Source organism: Leptonotus elevatus, chromosome 2 (genome assembly GCF_054856555.1).
Source record: "Leptonotus elevatus isolate MCC_2025b chromosome 2, RoL_Lele_1.0, whole genome shotgun sequence".
Lineage (NCBI taxonomy): Eukaryota > Metazoa > Chordata > Actinopteri > Syngnathiformes > Syngnathidae > Leptonotus > Leptonotus elevatus.
In genome coordinates this window covers 19,229,085-19,249,593 of record NC_141240.1, presented here as the reverse complement: position 1 = coordinate 19,249,593, position 20,509 = coordinate 19,229,085, and the positions used below count along the sequence as shown (strand labels likewise).

Below are 20,509 nucleotides of genomic sequence, written 5' to 3'. Positions count from 1 at the left end.
ACCGAGTCGAAAGCCAACTGAGTTCTTTTGCCGTTTCAGAGTTGCTCTAATCAACGACGGGCTATATGGATGAGTATTTGAATATCTTTGGGGGACTATGGTGACGAGTCAAGATCAATTACTTAATTTTTTTACAGAATGGGATAAGTGGTATGCGAAAGAATCACTGATTACAAATACAATTGATTTATGTTATACATTTAAAACACGAAATACAATCAAACCCAATAATGAGCTTGTAACTATGCATACATCCTCTTTAAAAAAAAATTTTTTTTTAATCCAGTACAGTAAATGTATTACTTTTCAGATGCAGTATATTTTTAAGTGCAGTTCAGCTGTATTTAACTTGATTACAAAACATTTGCATTTAAGTAGGATTTTTATTTCACTTTACTTTTATTGAATCATTTATGTACATTTTTCAATGATTTAGATTTTTCCCCCCAAACGCTTTATTAAAAAAATACATTATTTCATCATAATTTATGCAAACATAAATTGACTGATTCAGTTACTAGTTTGGGCGGTAACATGTGAGAAAATAGTTGAGAATTGTTTTCCAAAGTTAAAGCTGATGTTTACAAATGTCTTATTTTTATTAAATACGTAATCAGTCGTGGAAGACAAGAGAAATGAGAGAATATTTACTGTTGAAAGGCTGACATTCCGACGATTTGGACAATTTTTTAGTAAAACAAGGTCTCTCAACAGTTGACCATTATTAAAATAGTTAATGATCATTAACTCATTCACTGCCATTGACGTCAAAAATTCAATATTAATACTATTTCTATTAGTTTCAAATTTTTTATACTTTTGTCAACAAGAGTATGAAAACCTAGAATTTTTTTATTGTACATTTAAAACAGATTTTGCAATTAATCGTGAGTTAACTATTGAAGTCATGCGATTAATTACAATAAAAAATAATAATTGTCTGACGCCCCTAATTTTTAATAATCTTTTTTTTTTGTTAGGTGCATCAGGCGATTAAAACTTTTAATTGTAATTAATCACATGACTTTACTAGTTAACTCACAATTAATCACAAATTTAATATCTGTTCTAAATGTACAATAAAAAAAATTCTATGTTTTCATACTCTTGTTAACAAAAGTGGAAAAAAAATTGAAACTAAGAAATAGTTCAAATGAATTTTTGACGTCTATAGCCGTCAATGGCAGTGAATGAGTTAATGGTCGATTTGTTTATCGTTATTCCATTATCAAAATAGTTTAATCATTGTTGATTATTTATTGTTGTACCTACAGTTATTACTGTGGGAAGATACAGCAGGTGATGCATAATCGTACCTGAAGGGTGTTCATACATTGCAGCTGTCCCAAACACCAAAATTATGAAAATGTCTTTACTGAATGTTCACCGAGTAAGTCAATTATTTGATGTCACTGTTCAATGCTTGGAGATACACACTTACGTGTTCTCTGCATTGAAAAGCCGCCATTCTTTCCCCTGTGCGGTCAACTGGCTTTTGTTGTGGTAAGTCTTTGCATAGAAGAATGATCCGATGATACCAATGTTTAACATGGATTCAACCACATTCGCCTCAAAGCATGACGTGCATATGTTACACATGCAGCAAACAGTGCGCATTATTAAGTATTCCTCTCCTGTTTCTCTAAGTCAACACATGACGTTTTCCCTGACAGCGCCGACGAGTAACTGGAGCCCATTGTCTCGTTTTAGACTGTAATGAGAGGAGCGGCAGCAAAGAGGGCAGCCATCTTCGATTCTCTTTTTTGACCTGACAAGATACATTACCCCCAATGCATTTCTCTTGTTTAAGTGTTTCACTTCCAGGTAAGATTATCTATGTCATGAATGTTTCATGATTCCCCTGGGAATTAAAGAGCCTTAAAAAAAAAAAAAAAAAATCAAAAAAAAAAAATGACCCGCTGAATATGCAGCTAATGGGATCGAATGTTTGCATGTGTTGTTGAATATTTTGTTGGCAATGGAACAAAACCACTTACTGTTCTTCTGAGAGCTAGTTGAAGTTGCATGCAGTCCCAAATTAATATATTATGTTATTGTGAAATGTGTTTCATTCGGGTATAGTAATGACGTTCAGGAAAGATTTAAGAGCTAATCTTTTAAAAAATTAAGAGAAAAAAAAAAAGGGGGGATGCAGCCACAATAGAATTTTAAAACGAAAATATTTGCTTCCTTTTTGTATCTTTTTAAATGTCAACTCTCAAGTGTTCCATAATCAAAGATGGACTCAGTGCAATGCATCTCATGATCCTAAATGACTCTTGAATCCATGTAATCAACACTTTCTCTGACGCAGTTCATACGTTTGCAAATTTGGGAGAACGTAGCCAGCACTAGTTCCATTCAACCATGTGATGAATCACATTGTAGAACATAACTAATGTTTACTGCTATCCCATTTGTGAAGTCGCAGTTGATAACGAGTCACTGTAACCTCCTTATGGCTTCTAAGCCAAAGATAGCACGACAGCGGGAGTTGCTAAGAGGGTTATTTGAAGGTAATCTCAATGCAGGAAGACGTAATGACAAAAGTGTGAGATTTCACAGTTCAATGCCTCACAACCAGGATTACACAATAATATCGAGTCTCTGTGTTGGTCCGACTTCCGTTTGACATTTTTGTTTTATTGTCTTATGATCGTTTCATAATGTTGGCCACCTCTGCTAAAATGAAACCTAAAAAGCCCCCCCGCCCCCATTTTTGGGGGGTGGGGGTAAATAAATAGAAATAAAAAAAGATCGCTGCCATAATTTTACTTTGTAAGAAGTTGATGGACTACTATAGTTCTGCCTTATAAAGGAGCATTACATAGTCACAAAAAATGCAAACTTTTATTTATAACAGCAAAATACTAACACACATTTAAATCGGAGAAATCTCCAACCACACAAATGCTACAAAATTAGTTTTAAAATGCAGATTAGATCTCATGGTGCGATGACAGACTCTGAATTTGCCAATTCAGATTTTTAGTACATATTACATACCTAGAAGCGACTTGGGTCTAACATGTCAAATAAAATCTGGCTTTGAAAACAAGATTTACATAGCCTTTTCGCCTTATGAGACGTAAGAACCTTTAGGAACCCTCACGAGTCACTACATATTTGTAATTCAAGTTAAAAATGTTCAGTGTGTCATCTATCTTTCTTTCCCGTGATGTGAGTATTTGTATTCTTTAAAAAAATATTAAATTCCAAAGTTTTCTTTACAATAATATATTACAAGCGCCCCCACTCGTCTAAACACACAGCATTCTGATTAATATTATGTTTGTGGAAATAGAGGTCAGCAGCAAAATCCACCCATTTTGTATCCCATTTTGCCACTTGTTGACTGAAAATGACACGACAGTTGCTCAGGGCTCGAGTAACAAGTACAAGTTACAACCAATCGCTGCTCAGTTTCAGAAAACAGGTTGAGTCCTGAGCAACAGTAATGTCACTTTTAGTTGACAGCAAGTGGCAAAATGGCCGCCCCCTGCGAAGGGTAAAAACAGGAGGATTTTGCTATTTAACTCATATTCCACAAACACAATATTAACTCGTTCAAATATAGCTTTGTTTCATCATTATTCACAAACCTGTTGAAAACACTGCCAAAAAGAGCTTTTTGCAACATGGCCCTGGTTAATATCTTATACTGTGCTGCCAACTGCTGGCGTTTTTTTTGTAATAACTACCACTTCTTGAAGCGACCTCTTCAGGTCAGAAGCTGAATCAAAGCTTTCTGTATGCTGTAGCATAAAACAAACAAACCTATAAATACGTTTTTGGGAGCAAATGAGTTAATCAGAAAACTAGCGGGGCTGCATAGAACATATTGCTTAAAATGTAAAAAAATAAATAAAAATGGTTATACAAGCAAGAGCAACCTCTGCTGTCTTGAACCATCCTTACAGAGATCATCAAGTAAGCACATGAACGGTAAACCAAACTTCACAGAACAAGTGCAACATGGCAATTTTCTTCTCTTTACATTTCCAATGCTTGCATGATTTTTGTGACTTGACACCATAAGCGCTCTTTTCAACCAGTAGAGCTCATTGTGGCTGTTTAAGTACCTCATGTGACACAGCCTAAAACCAACACAACCAATTGCTTTCCTTTCTCAACTTACTGGACAGTGCATGTTAATTTTACTGATCGTGCTAATTGTACCTTATCTGTCGGCTTCAATGTGGATATTATAGTCAAGACATGTCAAATGTCAAAAAGCTCAGCTTCCTTCTCCTTCCAGAAGGCGAAGCTTCGATCAATGTACCTAATGATCTCCTCATTACTAAACTCTTTGAGTTCATAGATCACTTTAATGGAATCGCCATTCTCGCCAGTAAGAGTATTGTTAACCGGTTCCGTTATGGTTTTAACAGTAATGTCTTCAACTGGACCGGCTTTTTGTCTTTCTGTGGTGCCCTGAAGTGTTTCAAGTGTTTTAACTGTGTCACTGTTTTGCGTGTTTGCCACACTGCTCATCTCATCCTGCTGAGCGTTCGGCTCATTTCGTGACATGCCCTTTAAATCCATCTGTGAATTGTTCATCGAGTCCAGCAGCGTGTTCTGTTCCACACGCTGACTGGTGTCCAACGCACCATCGGAGGCATCAGCAGGCGACACAAAGCGCAAATCTAATTGAGACGGCGGTGCAGGAGTAGGAATAGGATGTGCGTTTGGAGGCGGAGTGGGTGGAGGATGGCAGGGTGGGGGCGGAAGTGGCTCCATTGGAATGAAGGTCACCTCAGGAGACATGGACTGCAAAGACGCCGCCATTAGACCTCCCTCGTCCTCAGAGTCCCCAAAGTACTTCAGCTTGATGTCCTCAAAACCATCCACCCAATCTCTCTTTCCTCTCTCAATTTCCCCCATCACCTCCTGGTGAAACCGCTTGATCACCTCCCACTGATGCCTACCAAGACGATCAAACATCTCATAGCACAAGAGGTGGCGGAATTTGCGCTCGTTGCGCGACATGTTCATTTCCAGCAGTTGGAAGTATCCGAGCATGAAAAGATCCAGCGTCAGGCTTTCATAGCTCACGGGTGAGCCGTTGATGTGCGGCAAGAAGTGTTCAGGCCAGTAGATCATCTGGGCTCGGCTCAGCCTGCGAATTTGACGACTGGGCACCTGGCTCATGATGGTCCTCCAGTGGCCGATCAGTTTCCCCACCACCTGCTTGGACTTCATGAAAAGGAGGAGCTTATCATCTTCACTGTGAATCTCCCCAACAATTCCCCCCTTCATGTTCACGTGACTGAAGTTCTCCCAGCTCACATCCAGATGATTTCCTCTTCTGCCAGACTCGGAGACGGTGTACTTGCGCCAGTGGTCAAGAAACAGGAAGACAATCCTCTCTTTCCTCGTTTCAATGCATTCCTGGACATAGCTGAGATCTGTCTGCACTTCTAAACTTCTTGTTAGCTGGTGATGGTTTAAAAAGGGGTCTGCAGAAAGAACCTGGTTGAACGCTTCAACCTTAGTTTGAGCCATTATCTCCGTGGTTGCATAGGTTTTAGGAGCGCAAGACGCCCCAATAAGTGGCTCTTCAACAAGTTTCAAGACGGGTTCCTCCTTTAAAGGTAGAGAACTGTTCGTGTGCGACTGAGATGAGTCAACAGAGGAGCATGCATGAGCTTCGCAAACCGTATCTGGATTATTATGCGACTTGCTTACAACTGGGAGTGAGTTCTGGCGTTTATACACCCTCGTCTCTTTGCTACTTGCAGACGGTGACTGAATTTCATAATTTGCCTTGAGATTCTTCACCGATACACCAAACTGCTTCATCTCCTTCTCCACATCTTCCTTCGTAGAGAAAGACTGAGAGCGCCCAATAAATCCCGCAGCCGGATCTGGCTGAGATGCTGCCACATTCGTCGTCCCTTTTTGAGAATATCCGGGGCTTATTAGTTCCAGAATGTCAATTTCTTTCCCCCCCAGTGTGGCGAGAAGAATGGCCATGCTCTTGAGCAAGGTAGAAATTTTGCTGCACCAGGCTGGAAGATCTTCAGCTTGGCCATGCACCTGCTTCGGATTCACTGAAAAATGTCCTTGAGTGAGTGCCGCAGAAACGGGCAGAAGCTGATGCAGCTCCTGCTCTAGTTCTTCCAGCTCCTTCTCAACTTCCGAGACCTTGTGCATCACCTGCAGATTCTCAATTTGCTTCTCAATGCGGTTGAGGTCACCCTCTGTCATCAATTCCCCAAATGGTCCCAAAATAGCATTGTGGGTGCGGGAGTAGTGCCATTCCTGAGGTTGGTAGTGGCCACTCGCAGCAAACTAAATCAGAGGTCAGAGGAGACCAAGAGACAAGAAAATGGAGAGGAGGGGACGGACTTTTCAGCACTGAATTCCTTTTTGAAACACATGCTTCATTGCACATCCTTTAGGTTAGGACACACTGTTTTGACATGGATTTAGTGGTGCAACGGCACTGCCTCTTTTCATGCTTTATTCAAAGGTACGAGGGCAAGGCATGTTGCCCCTTTAAAAACAAAATCATAAAATTCAGACTATTTATTATTTACTTTATTAAATCATTTATGTAAGGTAGGTATGTAATGCACATTTGCATGTCAGCCTTTATGATTTTAGTAAAGTCTTTTTGTTTTCTTTATTTGACCAACAAATCATCATTTAAGGTTTGTCAATAATTTCCTTTTAATTCATGGTCAAATGTTCACTTGAGGATACTTACAGATGCATTTAAATGATCACAACTGAAGCCCGTAATTAGTGCAACATTAACACCAAACCATGATAGTTAAAAACAAAACAAAACCCTGGCTTGGTGGTTGGTAGCGCAACGGAGCTGACAGATTCTGGATCAGTTCGTGGTTAAGCGTTGCTCACCACATCACTTTTATGCAAATAAAAAGTTAGGCTATGTATTTAGCCACGCAAGATTGTATAATTTCAAAGCACCTTCAATCCTTTTTTTTTTTTGTTGAATACTATTGCTTGAACTGTAGTGTGAATGGGCTTGACATCACACCACTGAATCTGCATGTATCATCTTGAAACCCCAAAACACTCCAGCATCCAACAGCAGCAGCTCACACTCTTGTGAAAGCCATTCATCAAGGTTTTGATGCTGCGGTGGGCAGTGGAGTCAAGTCTTCACATCACCCCAAATACTCAAAACTAGTGCAAAGTCAAAACATGCAGCGTTATCCTGAAGAAATGACAAAACGCCAGGAACATGCATTCAAACTAGATGAATCTGAGGCAAGGTCATGCACTAAACAAACACGATGTTTTATATAGAACCTTTTGGGGAACTGTCAATCCAGTACAATTACTGGACATTAAGCCTGTAACGATACCCCCTTCCAAGTCTTGAGTTTGTACCTCCAATGTTATCTAGAAGAAAACATCTGACAGCTTTGCATTGACCTATTACTTTTGGCTTCAGGAGCTTTGCTTAAACTATGGCGGACTACAGTATATAGGCCTACTTTGGGGGGCAAAACAATGCCCAGCTCTTGTTTGCTAACAAGTGGGCATAAGACTAGGAAATAAAAGCAGAACAAAGGACCTCAGGCAGCTGAGGATTCAGAAGTAATGCGGATTTGGCAGCATTCCACGTTTAACTAACCTTGCCAGCAAGATGAATTCTCCCAGTATTTGAGAGTTCACAAACTCCGGAGAAGACATCTTGTACCTGCAGCTGATCTTTTTTTGATTGGACCAATCAGACGTTGTTTAGGTAGGACAAAACCAATAAGCGGCAGTTGTGGGGGGGGGGGGGGGGTGGGGGGGGCGGACAAACAAACCTAACAGACAAATTGATGCTGCAATTAGTTCTGTTCTCACAGCATTACTTGTTGAATTTGAACAGAGAGAGGAGTTTCGTTCAATTTTATCTTGAATTTTTTTTCGTTCTCTTCTCTAAGACAAGGCGGAAGACGAGATTTTCATCCGTTGCCTTGATCGGTCAAAACAAAATGTGCAAAGATGCCGTATTGTCCAATCAGCTCGAAGTATTGTACAGCAAGCCCCGCCTTTCCCAAACGGGTCTGACTAGTGAAGTACCAGATTGATAATGTGAAGAACTCCCTTGAGTGAATCACAATTCTCAATCTGGCTGACGAGGTTAACATTTATCAACTCTTTTTAATTTATTGACTTAATTTTTTATGTTTGTATTGACTTAATTTTTAATGTTATAGTAGCACTCCATTACTCCAAAAGTCTTGCTACGTAGTAGACGTGGCCAACGTCAGCTTGTTTACAGTACACGCGTCTATATATATATTTTTTTTTTTTTTAAATCGTGTACTGTATTGAGCATTGGGTCCGAAATCGAGATACAAATTAAATCCTAACTTTGAAAACGTTGACTCATGATGACGTAAAAGGGAGGGAAACAGTTCTGATTCAGCTGTACAAGCGCCACATCATGCAAGAACACAAAAATCATGGTCTTAAAAACCCACTTCCAAATTTGCTACTTCCCATTTGTGGTGTTGGTTATTGTAAGGCAAACCACGTCGGTTACAATTTCTGCTGTCCAGTTCTTTACAACACAAATGGGTTAGCTAAAAAGTGACAAGAAGGGCAATTGTCGCGCCTACCTTGCGTTTGTGCTCTTCCTCCTCTTGCACTTTGACATGAAGCTTTCGCACCATCACCTGCCTCTTCCATTCGGGGATAGGTTTTCCCTGCTCGTCGTGCGTGGGTACGAGCGCCTCCACATCGGCAAGGCTCGACTTTCTCCCTGACTGCATTCCTGCCGTGCCAGCAACACTGCTCCCATTGGTGACGGAATTGGAGTGCAGTTGCTCGAAGCTTGCTGATGCTGACATGGTCCTGAAGGTCCCCGAGCTGGGAGGACTGGGAGTGGGACTCGGCGTTGTGGGTGGGGATGTGACCGATGTATTGGACACTAGTGGGGATGATGTCTTGGGTGGAGGGCTACAAGGGCGAGTCTCGGGTGGAGAAACGGTGTTTCCCTGGAGAAATACAAAATCACAATGGACTTCAACGGGTTGTTTTCTGATATTAGTGTACTATGCCTATGCAACTGCTATGTCCTTTATGACAAGAACATTTGATGATGACGTGTTAGCCGATCATAATTCGTCTAATCTTATGCAAAGGTACTTTATGGATCACAGCAAGCTTTTAGGCTGGATAGAACACAGCGTTGGGTTTCATGGTCAGACTCTCCTGGTTCCAGTCTTATCTTTCTAGTAACACAACCCAACGTGTTGGTTTTAATTGGTAATTTAGTTGTCTGCGCATCGCGGTCTGAACAGGATATTCCAATCAAGCACAAATGACATGTAAGCGAAAGTAACTTTGTCCGCCACGCATGTAAACGTGTTACTTCCATTGTTTTAGAAACCGGAATTCTGACCTTAACCCGAATATTGACTGCATGTAAACGTAGTCATTGAGGATTGTGCATTGCCCCAGTCTAGAGTTACTGAATGACACTTTTGTTAGTACGACTGTCAGCACATTGAGATTTCATCCATTCAATCTTTCTACCATGTGTTCTGCATCCAGCCAGCTCAATATTTAGTCAGCCCGAGATTTTGTAGTCAAGTTTCTCCGTCAAGTGTTTTCTTCAAGGCCATCTGAATCCAGTCCGGCTCTCTGTTGTTACTTTGTACTTTTTTTTTTTATGCCTATAAAGAATCTGTTTTCCAACTCCTGTGTCTTTTCTGCACTTGGGTCAAATCTGTATTGGATGTGATACAACTAAATGCTTGTTTTGACAGGCCTTCCAACTATACAGTTAACCATCCATCCATACATTTTCTGAACCGCTATACTGCACATTATGCTAAGTAATGGATACTTTATAAATACAATAAGGCCAAATGTGACGTGACTGCGGATACTGTGGACTTACGTTGTTGCCTGTTGGCCCACTGTTGGAAAAGACAGTGGTGTAGCCTTTATTGTGAGGTGTTGGCTTCAGGTTCTTTCCAGCTTTGATTTCTGCCAGCAATTCTGAGTTATCACCAGTGGGGGACATCATGTTGAAAGATTTTGTGCCTAGAACAACAATGATGCAGAATAGCAAAACTGGTTAGAAATTAAGATAGAATACAGGGAGAGACAAAGAACAGCATGACTCTTAAGGGCAAGGGAAGTGTCGACATGATCAATATTTCATCCAATCAGTTGGCATGGAATATGGATAGGTGGATTACTGGCCTGTCGGCTCACTTTGATATGTTCAGACTTTACTATTAGTCCTATTCTCTACCACTCCGCAGTGCTCATAACCTATCCCACGAGGTTTTTCAGAGAGACATCCGGCCCTTTTAAATGACTGCATAAAAATGTGTGAGAGGACTTAAAAGTGTTACCACATTAGACGTTTTTATGGCATTCAGGTAGGAGAGGAGGAGACCAAGTATTTCCATTAAACTAAAACTAAGAGAGTCTCATCATTTGTGACGTATCACCTGATGCTGATGCGGAGCTGCTGAACTTTCAGTTTAAGAACGGATTGTTATAAAATGTACGTATTCGGCTTCCACAGCCCCTAATCTGCTTACAGTGAACAATGCAACAACTTTAGACAGACTTCAGCTGTAACCAGTAATTCCATTTACAAAGAAACCTTTTTACTTTTTTAGGACTAAAATTAATATTTACAATAAATGCCAGCAAATGTCACATTTGGTCCATTTTAAAAAGGCACAGTACATTTGAGATATATAAATAATGAATGAACATTAGCAAATGAGTAACCAAATTCAGCATCTAATTATCACTTCAATAGATCCACATGTTAATCAAAGACAATACAACTAACACAGAAACTTAACATTTCCTTTACAACTTCAACCAATGAAACATCAATCTTTTAGCGTGACCCTATTAGTCCAAAACAAACTATAGTCGACGGACACCTCACCTTATTTAGCGAATCACCTCAAAAAATTTTAATGTCCTCGGTCATCTCTAATTGCTGCGTGAAAGTAAAATAGTCCTCCCGTAAAAACAGTTCCCCGTTGAGGTCACCACAATGGTCCGACTGGCCACAAAAGCGGCCCCTACCACCCTGCAACCCCTCCTCACGCTCCCTCGCTCTGCTGCACTCTCCCTCGAGAAGGAGAAAGCAGCTTCCTGTTAAAGCCTCATCATCACAGTCGGCGGAAAATCTAAAGGAATCACCAGTAACTGAAAGTGACAGCGAGCCATTGGCAAGCTGGCAAGGAATTATCACACACTCACATACGCTCACACGCACACACTTACAGCTTTGGTAGTCAATCACCGCAGCCAAGTTGATACACAATTCCTTCATTTTCGCTATTTGCCACCAGCGTACTATTCACGTTGTTTCCTCAACCAGAGTTTGACCTTACAGACAGCAAAATAACTATATAATACACACTCGACACATTAAAACACTGAAGTTTGGGGGAAGTCTGGTTCAGGTGCAGCCATTTGTTTTCTTCCATTTGTCATCTTCCCTTTTTTTTTCCTTTCCTAAACTTTCCTCCTTCAATCTTTTTGTTTTACATGTATTTTTGATTCATGGGTATGAGTAAGTAAGAGTGAGAGTAAAGCAGGGCATAAAGTTGACAGTTTGAAAAATGGAGATGACTTGGCAGCACAAAATGTCTCTTTTGGATTTGAAGTGGTTCTATATCTTAAACTAGTTACACTTTCTCCTTCTCTCCATTCTGTTGGTAATTGGGAAGCGGAAGAACATGCCTTCATTATACCACCATATTAGTCTGACACCTTTGTTGCCCTTATTTCATTTGCTCAATCAATGTGGTTTTATCTAACGCTTCCAGATGCATTGACGACATTATGGTTAACAGCCGCTTAATGTCTTCATGACTTTTTTTTTTATACTGGTGGACAAATTAGGTAATTAGTATTGCATATACTACCCCTAATCCCCCAATGATAAATTGATTTTCTGCAATTAGCGAAAAACAATACAACTTGATGTAAAGACATTTGTCAAATGTATTTCAGTAAGGAAATCGGTTGGTTCACAGTTTAGTTTCTGTATTATTGCCTTGTCTCACAAACACGCATATCTCTCTATACACAATCTTCTAAACTTGATAATGTTAGTATATTTAATTAATTAATTAATAAGGTTCATCTACAAACAGTGATTTTGTGTGTGTGTGTGTGTGGGGGGGGGGGGGTTAGCATGAGATATCAGCGGGCTTCTGCCTAACTATGGTTTCATTTCATGAATGGATTTATTGGAGAGAAAAAAATATACACAGTCGTTTTGTGGTCTCTACTTACTCTTCATTTGTCTTAGTGCCACTCCCTCTGCCGGTGGGGCAGAGAGACCCCCGCCTTGAAAGAGCAGCGGTGAGGAAAGACCATGGCAGAAGGCAAAGAGATGAAAATAGACAAAGCAGACAGAGAAAGATGGAACGAAGCAAGAGTGATAACAACAAAGAACAAGAAGATAAAATGTTGGAAAAAAAAAAGACTGAATGATGAAATTAATAACATTGTAGTAGATTGATAGTGGTTGTGACCGAGTATACATTGTCTCATGTCATAAAAAGAAATACCGGTGTGTTGTGTAAAATAGGTCTATGGGGTCTGTTTGCGTCATAGCTGCCCTGTCCCAAACCCAATACTCGCACTTCCACCCTTGTGCCCTTCAGGCTAAATTCCACGCACTTCCAGCGAAAGCGACACGTGCGTGGAATTTAGCTTGAGGGGCACAAGGGTGGAAGTGCGAGTATTGGAAATAGGCTTATATGACGCAAACAGGAACCGGAAACAGCGTAGGTGTGTGACTTACGGAAGTCGGAAGTCCGTGGTGTATACCCAATAATATTAGTTGTATAGTTATGTGGGCAAATGATCGTGCCCAAGTAGTTAAGCAAATGTATTCTGTTTCTGTAATATGTACGCGTAGTTTTTATTTTTTTATGAGCAATAGCTGCTAGTGAAGTAAAAATCAAAATTGGCAGACGGACACTTGATTTGATGAAAATCCAAATGACATACTTTGTCTTACAATATTACAAAATGTATTTATATTTATTTTAGCTGTCAAATGATTAAATGTTTTAAATCAGATTAATCACATTTTAGAATTTTGATTGATCATGATTAATCACTTAATTAAAAAGGCTTTTTAGCAACATTTTTTCCCGCCAAATTTGAAGAGCACCTGTTATGTGTTAATTATTTCTACATTTTTTGATACACTGCACACTCTCATCCTCCTCTTTTAACAATCAGTTAATTACTTGCATAATCTAAAATGAACAAAAAAAATACCCAAATATTTTAAATATTCTGAATGTCATACGCAAACATTTATTAAACGCTTTAGTGGAATGCATGTAGCTCAAACACAACCTGTGCTACCTTTAATGTAACCATCCGCTGTCAGCTAAAGGATCGTCTGTGTTCAAAATTAATAGTGTGATTAATCTGCGTTAATGCGATTTATCAATGAGTTAACACTAACTCTGACGGCACTCATTTATTTATTTATTTATAAATGTTAGTGCAAGCAATCACTTGCTTTGACACTTTTTGAGATTTACTGGCACCTGTTGGAGTACACAGTCAGTCAGCAGCATCCAACACAGTGGGGCACTTAAGGAAATGGCTGAACACTAAACCAGTTCACAGGGTAACGGTAGCCCTGCATCGTGAATTTGAGATCAATTATTCAGGATTGCAATGTTAGGCTCAAACATCTCTACTTTGAGAGATTTAGGGCTGCCTTAAATATTATTTTCATGTGACAGAACGTCTACAGTAAGCGAACTTGGCACACTCGAAGTAATGGATTTAAAGAAATGGAAGTGACAATTTTTGGTAACATCTTCCTAAAAGGCTATAAATGTAAATCCTCTCCCTCCCCTTCCAATCGCAGCAATTGGGTATTTGGGGCTCAAGGGTAACCTACTTCCTGATGAGGAAGATGCACGTCGCTGTTTGTTGGAGATGTTGTTTGCAGAGTCATTCTGGTTTGTTGGTGTGTCTGGTGGCAACGGAGGAGGTGTAGGGGGTGTTGGCGTCGGGTTGCTTGGAGGAGGAGGAGGCGGTGGTGGAGGAGGCGGCGGCGGTGGAGGAGGTGGCGCCGGGACGGTTTCCTCCATGGTGCCATTTTCAGGTGTTGGGGTGGAGCCATCTGCCGGTTCCTCCAATAAAACGGAGCCCTGGAAATAGAATTGTGCACATATTAGTATTCATATACTAGAATGTGCGTGTTCAGTCTGTGCAGATAATTGCAACACTATTATTTCAAAATGAAGGGACCCATTCATTAGTTTTTTTCCTAACATGCCTTGGCCAACTGAGCAGATGACATTTTGTGTGAAGAACTTTTTATAGACAGTCATTTAAATCTGTGCAGGCACAATTTTGAAGGAAGTTCCACGTCATTACCCAGACAACAACATGATTTACAGATGGCTCAAGTTCAGCACCAAAGAAACTGTTCAGAACCTGATCTCTAAAGCCGCTTTGTCCATACATGGTCTGTCAAACAGTGAGTTCACTTGTTTTTACAGGCCCGCGTCAACGGGGATTGTTTTGACAATGTTGCCGCCTTTACATAGACGGACGAAAAATAAATCGTGTTATGTAAATCAGTGTTTCCCAACCATTATGGAACCAAGGCGCCCATTTTACATTACAAAAATCTCAACACAAAAATGTCAACAGAAATAGGAATACTGAAAGGATGATGATCTCATTTCAATTTACTCACTCACAAATTGTACTTCTTGTGAAATATGGGCTTGTTTAAATGAACACAATGATGATGCTTGCAGGAAATCATGACTAATATTCTTATTTTATGAATGGCAACAAGTGGATATGCAGGTTTATTGTACATTCTAGGACCAAATGGAGGAACATTTAATTATTGTTGTCAGCATAAATAGATGAACAAATATGCATGTTTGTAATTAATAATTTTTTTCTAGGTGGAGGTCTTTGATTGTGCAGTACACGAGTGTGCCACGACAATAACTGAAAACGAATGAACAGTCATTTTTAGCACCAGAAATAAATATTGACAGAGGCTTTTGGTAATGATGATCCGTTCATTACCAATTTGCTTCAAGAATCTTACTTGTTGGAGTGCATAGGCATGTCTGTATAAACACCTGCTCGGGTGAGGCGACGTCCATATCTTGCACAGACTGCGACAGATGTAAGCATCCCTATTAGAGGTCTCCTCCCTCTGCTGTATTTAATCAACTCATACGGAGGCAATAACCAAGCTAATATGGCCCACTCTCCAGGGGAAACAACCAGGCTAAACAGTTGGGCACAGGCCATCTGCTGCTGTAAGTGATAGCGTGTTAACCCCCACGCCCACCGCACCCCTTCACATTACACGCGTCTGACACGCTCTCTGAAAGCGCGCAATAACCCCGCTGGAAGAGAGTTAATGGACCGTGACAAAGGAGCAGCCCCACCCCTTTGATTCTTCGGGCGCGTGCCCATCATTAGACCCCCCCTTTACTCCTGAAGCCTCCCCAGGGAGTTTGGGGGAGGTTAGTGTCCAGATGAGGCCTGGCGGCACGTGCCGCTGATTAGCCGACCCATCTGCTTGAGAGCCTCTGAGACCAGGAGGGGCCCCTCTGAGGCTGTAATTGGCTCAATGGGGATTATCCTCCATATCAGACGAGCACCCCCCCCCCCCCCCACTCCTGATTCCCATGAGATTATAGTAATACATCTCCAGAGACAGATGATTGTATTTGATAGACTCTGTTGCGTTGTCTGTGGAGGTATGTGGCAGCAAATCAACTCGATGTTTTTATGTACTGTATTGGTTTTCGCCGTTTCATTCTAAGATTTTTTTTTTTTAATGCTGGGTGTAATTTGAATGAAGATCGTCATTTGCACGTCCTGTTATTTTAAGATTTGAACCCAGTATTTAAAAATAACTGGCCGGGGGGAAAAAAAAAAGTTGTAAAAATTTGGAATGAATAATAAAATCATTAATTTATCTGTGTGCTCTCATTGGATGCCAAAAGTAATTTAATAAATTTAAATGTTGAAATGTCAGTTTTAAAAACAAATTATATTCTCAACTAGGGCTAAACTATTTTGAAATATTATCCAATGGCATGTTTGTCTCTCTTTACATGTCCATAATCTTTTTTTATATTTCAAGTATCTTTATTAAACTTTTTTTCAAACAAAAAAGACAAACAACCTAAGACCAGAAAGAGAAGGGGGATTTATTTTAATTGAGGATTTATGTATTGATAAAATAATTGACTCCCACAGGCCTTCAGGGATGGGCCCCAGATCCTGTTCCCACGCTTCCTTACTCTTCAGGCGCTGAGCATAATGACTCTGAAATAATGTTGTATAATTTAGATAACGCACCTTTAAACAGTGGGTCGAAAGAGAGAAAAATAGGGTTAATATTGGGTATGGAGGGGAAACTGGAAACATATTCCTTGACCTGTAGGTAACAAAAGAAGTGAGTTTTGGGTAGGTTACATAATATTTTTGTATTCAGTTTGTGTTTAATCTCACTTTTATTTTATATCCCCAGAAAGAATGGCAGAACTTTTACACAAATTGCAAACTGCCACTTACAACGCAAGCTACCGCATTAGGTCCAAATATTAGTCAGCGCTATTGTCCTTTTAGAAGCCGCGATGACTTTGAGTTAAGGCTAAGCCCTTGATGGGCCGATTGTCCTTGTGTGTTCCATTGTAGCTTGTTAGACGGTTTATGCAGCATGGTGGAGGCTCAAGCGGTGATGATGGAAATGAGGGGGAAGTTTGCATCATGTGGCAAACAAAAAGCTCTAAAGGACAGACGATTATGTAACCAGCTCAGTGGCATAATGCACAGGCAAATATCATCATGGTGTTTGTGTTTGTTTCTTCAAGGTGCTGAGAGAGAGAGAGAGAGAGAGAGAGAGAGAGAGAGAGAGAGAGAGAGAGAGAGAGAGAGAGAGACTCATTTACCCTAAACCTGTATACCAAATTGAATTAATATATTTATTTATTTTATTTATAAAATAGCAATTGCAATTCCCTCAGAAATTGCCTGTGAATGCTGAGTGTCACTATTGCTAAGGTGAAATGGGGGTTGGGGGGGGAGGTCTGATGGGGGGGGGGGCGGCGTTTCCAGCAAATTTGACATGTTGAAACGGCCTCGGGGGCATTTGATCACTGTGATTGGCTGTTAGCTAGCGAATCAGCGCACGGGGCAAGAAGAGCAAGTGACAATAGAATAATGACTACCGCCGCCGATGGTACGGAGGGGAATTACTTCTCGCGCATGCGCTAAAGGTACGTAATAGTCGGTGTCGGTGCGGTGTGTATTTACGTCATTTTTCTACGCGACGTGCCGACTTGTGGGCCGACGCCACAGGTGGTAGGCGTCGGTCACATTTGGCCGACGTCGGATTGGTGTATCTAGGCCTTTACACTGCCATAACTTTAGATTAGACAAGTTTATGCACGTTATAAAAACACAACTTGAAAATTGGAACAACTTCAAAATAAAAAATATTGATATTTATGGAAGCACAACAAACCAAGCAAGTTGTTTGATCAAAACATTTAGCTTGTTTTTACCTACATGTTTAAGTTGGGTGACTTGTACATAATACAAGAAACAATTCATTTTGTAAACTTACATTGTGTGTCGTGAAATGCGGGAAAGCTAAAATTCATAAGAGGAAACCTTAACAGTTGATTTCCCAGTCAGACGCTAACTTTGTGATGTTACCTCCTCCTTAGGTGCCATGACTTTGCTCCCACGGAGCTCGGCGGAGTCACTCCCCAGGGTCTTGTAGTAGTCCCCAGTGCTTGGCTGCTTATTGAAGCTCCTCGACTTTCTGTTGGAGTCGACACGCCGTAATTTGTCGGGGTTTTCTCCCACTGTCAGCAGCTAAAGACAAAAAAGAGAGGGTTTAAGCAATTTCTATATTTCTTAAAATTGCCTTGAAATTGTTCAATTTAGCATTTAGCGTAAATATACAGTTGCCAATGTGTTTCATGCTTCACTATTAGACATAAGGATAGGCAGTATGTTTTATATTGTTTTTTTTATTTTTATAAATACAATATTTCACCCAACAGTTCTCCTGAAAAGTTTTGGACAACATGCGTGCTTAATGGCTTTTCTTCCCAGATTAGCACTCTTTGGTGCACAAAGCAGCTTTATTTTAATAACTGAACAAGGCTTGCATTCAGCTGCAGTGCACTGTTGGCATTTGTGTTTCAGGTAAGAACCACCCGACATCAGCAGCATGACAGTTTATGTACAGTATGAAGTAAGAGAGTGTGGCCTCTTCGGCGCATACCGCGGGGCCACAGATGACTTTCACTTCCCCTCACATCTACAGTATCTCCTGGAGTTGTAAAGCTCAGGCATTTAAGTCTCAATAACATGAATTATAATCATCAATAATTATACAGTGTACGTAGAAGTTAATCACTGTTAATAATTAAACATTGTCAATAAAAGACTAACAAATGACAACATGAATGGTGATGGAGTTTTACTTAATGTAACTATCCAACTTTGGCGATAAGCCGAGAAGTATGAGAAATGTGTAGAGTTAAACCTTCCTCACTGCATGGATGTCTCGCTTGACCTGATGCATGACAGTGGTTTAAACTCTGAATTTTTGTGCATCTTTTTTGGCCCATAACCATGATTCTACAACCTGGAGTGTTTTCATTGGACAGTAACAACATTGATGTATTCTATACATTCTTGTCCACAGCATTTCTATTTCCGCTTAATGTTCTTACTTGAAAATACTCCCAGACAGCCAGCGGGTGTCCAGTGATAAACTAAGACGACAGTTGACCCCTGACCTCTCTCTCTCTCTCTTTTTTTTTTTTTTTGCAGTGTCTCATTCAGAGCTGATGAGCCTGGTAGCATTTTGTTGACTGCAGTCGTCGGGGAGGTGGGATGGTAATGTGAGCGGTGTATAGTTGGATGGTTTGATTAGCACCCTCCACGGCGATGGGCTGACAATAGCAAACCTTTTGAACAACCGAACCGCAACCCAACCCCGCCAACACCCCATTACACATCGTTCACATCTCAAGATAGAAACATGTCGACAGCCTTTATTGCATACAGTATTATATTTGATGTATGCATTGCATACGTTTAGCACTTTTTACTTGTTGTGTTATTATTCCTCAAAACGACCAAGTGAAACAGTATAACGCCAATAAGCACCCTTTGAACATAACAATGAAACACATTCACCGTCTATTTATCTGCTACAAATCGTAACCCACCAACATAAAAACACCAGCAAATATAATAAAACCTAAAGTTTACCATGCAACATCACATATATCATTAGGACTACAAAGCCCTCTGTCTTTAACGTCTTACCTTGACGTCTAGCGTCTCCTGCACTTTTCCTGTAGTCTCAACAGAGCCTCGGTCACAAAAGCCCAGCAGAGCACAGAGAGTAGCTGTCACCAGATCCAGAGCGTCGCCGCTTCTCTCTGCTCAGCGCTACACCTGTCACTCTACCTGCCCCTCTCACTTTACGCAAAGGCCTCATCAATAACCCGATGGGCCGGCCTTGCTCTAAGCGATGATGTCACCAGTGGCTGCACTCCACAACCATTGGTCCACTTGCCCACTTGCAACCAGGTGCTTCCGTCACCGTAGCGCCGATAATAATGTAGACCTCAGTACCGTGCAAGTATGAGAAAACGTACTCATCATCACGTATCTCAAAGTCCATCAACTCTAGACAGCTTTGGTAAAGACACAAAGAAATAGAATTGTGAGAGGCAAAACAGTCTTTTGTTTGCCTATTTGACACGAGTCAACGCAAATGAGGTGAGTCTCATCTGCAAGTTCATCCGATCGTTCCCTGTTATTATAGCACCCAAAATAAATAGAAGGTTTTTGTAACTATGTTTATTGTGCGTGTGCGCGCAGTCCCAAGGAGAGGCTTAGCTTAAATTGTTAATGAGGACTCGGCTCGGCTGGTCTTCTGGGTAAAAAGAGTAGAAGGAGCGAGACTAATTAAAATCCTCCCTCCCACACGATTGCTGCGCGCACACACATAGCTCACCCCGGAGACATGCGCAACGGCACACTTTCACTACCTCAAACTGACAATGCAAAACAACTTACAGTAACGTGTTCTTTCTGTCTTGAATGAGTTTTCTCATTCATAAGTGAAATAGATTCTCACTATGTTGTTTAATTTAATATAATAAAACCTGAGCGATAAATCCCTTGACCAAAGCAATTCTTATCAATTATTGGTAGTGTCGATACCGATTTTACCTGTGTTAGCGCTCTAAACACACAGTTGAGTGATCTGTGGCCAGATTAATTACAGTAATTGAGTTCATACCCGTCACAGCGAGCACAGTGTGTCAACTCCGAGGCTTGCCTCAGTAATGAGCGTCTTCATTAGCCTTGTGAGCAATGCTAACACAACAACGTCTTTGTGACCACTGTTACATAAGAGCAACAGTCCAACTGATGAGGCACAAGAGGAAATGGCAGTTACTGACAAATGTATCCCAATCACTCAGGC

At 40.6% G+C, this 20,509-nt stretch overlaps 1 protein-coding gene across 4 annotated transcripts in view; it reads right to left on the bottom strand.

The window, feature by feature from the left end:
• espn (espin) overlaps window positions 1-20,509 on the bottom strand; it is a 38,263-nt gene that overhangs the window by 3,091 nt on the left and 14,663 nt on the right. For 2 of the 4 annotated variants that reach the window (XM_086069111.1, XM_086069110.1), the window contains exons 8-12: window positions 17,707-17,868; window positions 13,898-14,150; window positions 12,259-12,312; window positions 9,878-10,023; window positions 8,592-8,969 (exon numbers count right to left, since the gene is read on the bottom strand). In XM_086069111.1, the coding sequence (XP_085925237.1) occupies window positions 8,592-8,969; window positions 9,878-10,023; window positions 12,259-12,312; window positions 13,898-14,150; window positions 17,707-17,868 (993 nt within the window). Of the gene's footprint in view, window positions 1-1,087; window positions 6,295-8,591; window positions 8,970-9,877; window positions 10,024-12,258; window positions 12,313-13,897; window positions 14,151-17,706; window positions 17,869-20,509 lie in introns of those variants that run through there. The other 2 variants (XM_086069113.1, XM_086069112.1) reach the window with 2 other exon arrangements.